The sequence below is a fragment of the Bidens hawaiensis genome, unplaced genomic scaffold, assembly GCF_021521415.1.
Source record: "Bidens hawaiensis isolate Kalapana, Puna unplaced genomic scaffold, B.hawaiensis_p1.1 tig00007372_1, whole genome shotgun sequence".
NCBI lineage: Eukaryota > Viridiplantae > Streptophyta > Magnoliopsida > Asterales > Asteraceae > Bidens > Bidens hawaiensis.
In genome coordinates this window covers 584,132-590,635 of record NW_027491509.1, presented here as the reverse complement: position 1 = coordinate 590,635, position 6,504 = coordinate 584,132, and the positions used below count along the sequence as shown (strand labels likewise).

The window sequence follows — 6,504 nt, the reverse complement described above, 5'->3', positions numbered from 1 at the left end:
AGCCGAGATAAATTCATGTTTTAGGGGTTTGAGAATTGTGAGGTTCAGGAAAAAGAAAAGATATCTTAATAAAAATGGGGAAGAAGATACAGACATACAACATTGTTGGTCCACAAAAATTCAGATGTAATTTCCATATTTTTATATAAAGGGTAAAATAGTCAATTAAATTGTTAATTTTAATGAAATGAGGAGATATGTAAACTATATGGTTTAGGGAGGGGAGATATGTAATTGATTTTTAAGGGTTGGGTATATATGTAATAAGTGAACTTAAGAAGGAGATATATGTAAATGCCCCTTTAATGTAAACAAAGTTTAGGAATGACAAGGAAAATGGAATTAGTCACTTTGAGGGAATGCAAAAAAAGGTGTTTGGTTGTTCAATATATAGAATAAAATCAACCATTACATAAGGAATCTCATTCCATTTAAACCATTCCTTCCCACACTTTTTTTCATTGCATTCCCCTTTCAACTTATTATCTCGTCAACAACACTGCCGTCACCACCTGACCACCTGCACTGTTGCCACCACCGCCATGTGACCACCTGCATCATTTCCACCATTTCCACTTGGCTAGCAGCAGCACCACCACCACTTCCACCGCCACCACCACCGTAGTCACTACCTGACCACCGCCATTGCAAGCTGAAAAAGGAAAAACAGGAAGTAAATGTAGCTTTCGATGCTATTGAACGCGATTGTCTTGTCTGCATAGTTGAAAACTCATTTGAGTCATGGATCATGCATTATGGTGTATCGTTTCATGCTACGTCTAGCACGAGAATGATGAATAATCTACAAACAAAAAACTTTGATAAAGTTCATTTGGCTAATGATCAGGCTCTTGATATAACAGGGACGTGGGACATAGATTTGAAGACTTCATTGGGTACTACTTTAATGGATTTTAGGGTCATTTCTAGTCTGAAGAGAATGCTTATTTCTCAGACAGTTAGATGACCAAGGATATCATATGATGTTTGGTGTAGGGGCAATAGAAGGTTATCATGGGAAGTCTTGTAGTCGACAAAGGTAAAAAAACAAGGTACATTATACGTGGTAGAAGTACCAAATGCAAGTTTAAATGCAGTTACTGGTAAGCCGAGTCTGTCAAGAATGTGGCACCGATGACTTGATCACATGAGTGAAAAGGGTTTGCAAGTAATGGGTAAAAAGGGAAACTTCCCATATTTAAAGAAAATTAGAAAGTTGAGTCTACGAGCCTTGTGTTCTTGGTAAGCAGAAATGGGTTACTTTTGTGAAAAGAGGGAAGGCACTTAAATCCGAGAATTAGCTCTGATCCATAAAGATGTGTATGGATAGACACAAGTCTCATCACTCGGTTGCTCCAACCATTACGTCATCTTCATTGATGACTCAACATGAAAGGTATGGGCCTATTTCTTGAAAAATAAATCTAATGTTTTTGATACTTTTAAAAAATGGAAAGCTACTGTTGAATTTGAAATTGGTTTGAAGGTGAAGTATATCAAGTATGATAATGGAGGGAATGCATTAGCAGGGAGTTCCTCGAGTATTGTGCTAAAGGAGGAATAAGAATGATAAAGACAGTTCCAAGAACACCGCAACAGAATGGAGTTGCAGAAAGAATGAATCAAACCTTACTAGATAGAGCCAAACATATAAGGTTGAATGTAGGGCTTTCTAGAATGATGTAGTGTAACATCTGGCCACTCTCACCACCAATATTGTCCACTTTGCACATGTAGAGCGCACAAATTTGTTTTTGGTTGCCAGGTGGAGACTTCCCAGGAGGTCACCCATCCTACTACTACTCCCACCTGAGCACGCTTAACTGTGGACCTCTTCTCTCGTCCACTCATTAAGCCCAAAACGCGTTGGTGATTTAAGACGCGATGCATATTTACTTATGAACCAAGAATCTCTCTAGTCCACGGCCGATGTGGGATTTTCCTAGAATGTTACAAACACCCCTTCTTTAACTCATCGTCCTCGATGAGTTTTTCCCCACCATCCAATCCAGAATGTGGGATTTGCCTAAGGTGTACCTCACGACACCCCGGGGACTCATCGTCTCTGATGAATTTTAACCCACCATACCGAACGACACAAGAGTGGCTCTGATACCCCTTGTAACATCCAACCACTTGCACCGCCAATATTTTACGCTTTTCCCAATGAATAACACACATATTTGTTTTTGGTTGCCTGGTGGTGACTTCCCAAAAGGTCATCCATCCTGCTACTACTCCTACCTGAGCACGCTTAACTGTGGAGATCTCTTCTTGTCCACTAACATTAAGCTCAAAACGCGTTGGTGATTTCAGAGGCCAGACATTTACTTATGAACCAAGAATCTCTCTTGTCCATAACCGATATGAGATTTGTCTAGGATGTTACATGTAGTTAACACTGCAGATTAATCAATCGAGGTCTGTCGATTAGCTTTCTAACAATTGAACCCAAGTGTCATTCTTCTTAGAAAAGAGATCTTCCAAGGTATAAGTATATGCATATATGTGTGTGTATGCATTAGCAAGGGAAGTATCGACTGTACCTAAAATGTCGAAATATAGAGTTTCAAAATTTATACTCTTTTATCGCATTGGTTATATTTATTTGAAAGGGATTTTTCCATATATCCACTTATTAAGAGCATTTATTACATATTTCCCTCACGATTAAAATCAATTTACATATTTCCCCTTTTCTTAAGAAATTACCCATTTGCCCTTTTGTTTTTCTTAAAAAAACACCCATGTTCAGCAATATCATTCCACATTTCCACCTGCTAGAACCCTAAGGTGACCCGACACATACATTTTTGGGGCATTTGAAACAAGGGACTGTGGCTCCATGTTGTTGTAACCGACCGAATGACAAGCGAGCGGTGAACAAAGACGCTAAGTGTTAGTAGTGGCTTTTGAGGCTGTTAACATAGCGGGTGAAGTGGTGGTCGGAGACTGCAAAAGTGACGAAGGGTTGGGGTTTGAAGGAAGTGGCGTGGTAGCAGGGAATAAGTAATGGCAGTGGCAGTGGCAGTGGCAGAGGCAGCAAAAAGGTATACATTGGAGATGGCTTTAGCGAGGGCGGAGTTGAGAGCGAGCGTGTGGAGAGCAACAATTTGAGTGGTCGTGTGGGTGGCACTGGCCCAAGTTGGTCACGGATACAACCCTTAAAGTGGGTTATCCTCAAAAAATTAGGTTAAGGAAAGAAAAACAAATCTGAAACAATTTCCTTCTCTGATTTTTTTAATAATGAGTGAATTGCATTTTTCGTCTCTGATGTTTGTCCAAATATGCGATTTTAACCTAATAGTTTCAAATTTGTGATTTTCATTCCTGTAGTTTCATTTCACTTGCAATTAAACCCGGCCCAACTAACGTTAAGTCTGATCCTTAAACCCATCAGCGTGCCCCTCACGTGAGGGGCAGTTTTGTCCTTTTTTCCCCAAATGCACACCGGCGCCTCACGTGAGGAGGCTTGCGAATTAAGGGTGAGGTTTATTTGAGGATAAAAAGACAAAATCGCCCTTCACATGAGGGGCACGCTGATGAGTTTGACGACTAGACTTAACGGGGTTAATGTGATCGAGTTTAATTGCAAGTGAAATGAAACCACAAGAACGAAAATCGCAAATTTAAAACTATTGGAATAAAACCGCATATTTGGAAGACGAAAACCACATTTTTTAATAATATATAAAGACTACATATATAGAAAAAGTAATCGTGCAATGCAATTCCAATCTACTACATAACGTGGAAACGTGAAAGGGAAGTGCAGACGTGGGTTAAAAGTTCTTCAATGAGTATTGCGCAATCATTATTTAGAAACAAAGGTGTTGAATGTGGTTTTCTCATGACCTGGTCTCGGTTCCTGGAATTGAGCAATTAGCAAATTACCCATTTACTGTAGCTGGGTGAACCGACTAGACCGGACTGAATGAGACATTGTTAATGTCTGTTAAGCTAACCGGACACTAACGAACGGTTCATGAATGCTATCATTCATGTTCGTTCGTTAAGGTATTGACCTTGTTCGTGTTCGTTATTTAAAAAAATCGACTCCAATTGAATTTATTAGCTTCGATATGATCGTCTTTAACACCTACTCAATTTGTGTTTAAACTGCGGATATATGCAATTGATGCTTTTAGAAAGGGGGATATATGTAAATAGATTTTTAATTAGTTCATTAAGGGTGGAACAATCATTTAATTAGTTTATTTTAAATAGATATGCAATATATATGGTTTAGGGAGGAGAAATATGTAATTAGTGTTTAGAATAAGTTGGGTAAATATGTAATAAGGTAATTTAGGAAGAGGATATATGTAAATGCCCCTATTTAAAATATGTTACATGTTTTACAAAATCCTTTTTCACTTATTCTCGTAAAACGGAAATCATTTTAAAATAGAGATTCGAGTGTTCTCCGATTACGAATTTGGCACAAAAAAAAAAATAGCAACAATTTCGTGGTAGGTATAAGGTTATATACAGACCAAAATTTTTAAGACGTGAATTAAACACCTTTTTAGCCATAGCGACACAAACTAGTAACATCATTTAGTAGTACTTAATGTAATCAAAATTATATATTTTCTGAAAGAAAACAACACATGCTGTTACTTAGCTTCTGTCAATCTTCTGTCACCCCTTGCAATACTCTACACATTCTCCTCGTTGCTGTTATTTCTCAAGATGCAGCTTCCAAGGTTACATAGTTTAAAAGACTTTTTGGGGGCTAATGAGCCTAGTAAGCTGTTTCATTGTGTTCATAATAGAAATTTAATTACATCAAACTTATCATATAAAAGTTGTGTTTTGCGTAAATAGCATGAGTATTCTAAATAGTAAAGCGCGTTAAGTTTAACTCGTGGATCCTTAAATGAAGTATGATCAATGAACACTTGAAACCTTCAGCACTTGAAAAAAATCTTAACGTTGGATATTAACTTATGCCAGGTGACAACATTTATGCAGGAAGAAAAATCATGATAATCATTTTTATTGTATATTATAAATAGATTGGTCTTAAAAGGTAATTTACTTCTAATAATGCGTCCTACTATTCCTACACCCTAATATCTAATTTCACATCATCAAACGATAGTCGCCGTATATGCAAACGACCATTTTAAAATTAGGGGAACTATGATTTGGCATACAAACAAGCAAACGTTTATTCGACATATACACATGCAGCTAGTCATTTCAAACGTAGGGGGCTATGATTTGGCACGTAGACTTGCAAATAGTCATCTGGTGCAACCTTAAACGGTTGTTTGAATATTGTGTGGGATTAGATTTAAGACGTGTGAGTATATATGTATATATATTCGGTCTCTTAATACAAAGTTCTTTATCTCACTTCACTGTGTCCCTCTTCCACACCACTCTTTAGTGGAGTAATGCAAGACACCACTTCTCAAACACTCTTTTTTATTTTGTAATTTGTATGCTTACATCATATGCATGTTTAATATCAAATTGTAGTAGAATCGATACTTGCCCGAAATGAAATATGAATGCGGCGACGTCCGAAAAGACGTTATGGAGTTCGAAAATCAGCATGCGAGTACCTCATAAAACAATGGGGAGAAAACACCGACACATCAATTGTTCCACTACAACACTTTTTGATCTCTTCATGTAAACGGGATACACAATTCTTACAATCATTCGGTAATGTATCAACAGTACATTGCAAAACCATGTGCACAGTTTGACTTGTTGAACCATAAGTTAGATTCCCATAAGCGTAGATAGGTCCACCTTTCCCTTTGTATAATTCATTTGATAATCTACTTACCAAGGTAGGCAGAGCTATCTCTAGACGTTGAACATCCTTAGCCTTAAACTTACTAAATTGAGGTTCAATGAACCAAAGATCATATTTCTTTTCAACGTATTCCCCGTATCGCAAAATGCAATATGTGGTCATCCAACCCGCGGCTCCTTTTATGTTCGGGCACTTTTGTAGAAGTTGTGAGGTTAGGGTTCTCACACAAGACAAACAATCTTTGGGATTTAAATATCCTGCACAAAGCGCTACTGCTGCAGCCTGATTCGGTTTGTCACCTACTATTGCGGTGGTAGAACCGTCAGTTAGATTGTTGAGTGCGGATAGGAGGTTTTTTTTATACGGGTTATTGTTTTGAATATTGTCAGAGTTGTTTTTGCATTTGTAGTTTGTTTGATCAGCCATGGAAACATTGGCATTGAGGATTGTTTGTGAAAGAAAGAATAATAAAATTATGAATTTCATTTCAATTATCTTTTACATAGTATAATAATCTGCTTTATAAACCAAAAGGAATGTTTCAAAACGAAACGTTACTTTTTTTTAACTATAAGTTTTTTCACACAAACACAAACCATACAGAAGATCAAAGTTACACAATTCGACCATTCTATGGACTTGAACTTTGACCTATTTTTAAACCATAGAAACCCCAACACCTTGGTATCTCCAATGATATCCTCTGCTTTGATCTCTTTCCCGAGGAA

General features: G+C 37.5%; 1 protein-coding gene across 1 annotated transcript; it reads right to left on the bottom strand.

The window, feature by feature from the left end:
• Window positions 1–474: 474 nt before the first annotated feature.
• On the bottom strand, window positions 475–6,202 carry LOC143634983 (putative cysteine-rich repeat secretory protein 21). The gene is made up of 2 exons (XM_077102916.1): window positions 5,577–6,202; window positions 475–652 (listed from the first exon to the last, which is right to left on the bottom strand). The coding sequence occupies exons 1-2, from the start codon at window positions 6,200–6,202 to the stop codon at window positions 475–477; spliced, it is 804 nt and encodes a 267-aa protein (XP_076959031.1).
• Window positions 6,203–6,504: the final 302 nt, after the last annotated feature.

Excerpts from the sequence above, each read along its gene's own strand:
- LOC143634983 (XM_077102916.1), bottom strand. The coding sequence starts at position 6,202 with ATGGCTGATCAAACAAACTACAAATGCAAAAACAACTCTGACAATATT. Across the intron at positions 653-5,576 it reads TCTCCCCATTGTTTTATGAG|CTTGCAATGGCGGTGGTCAG; the intron begins GTACTCGCATGC and ends TTCCTTTTTCAG.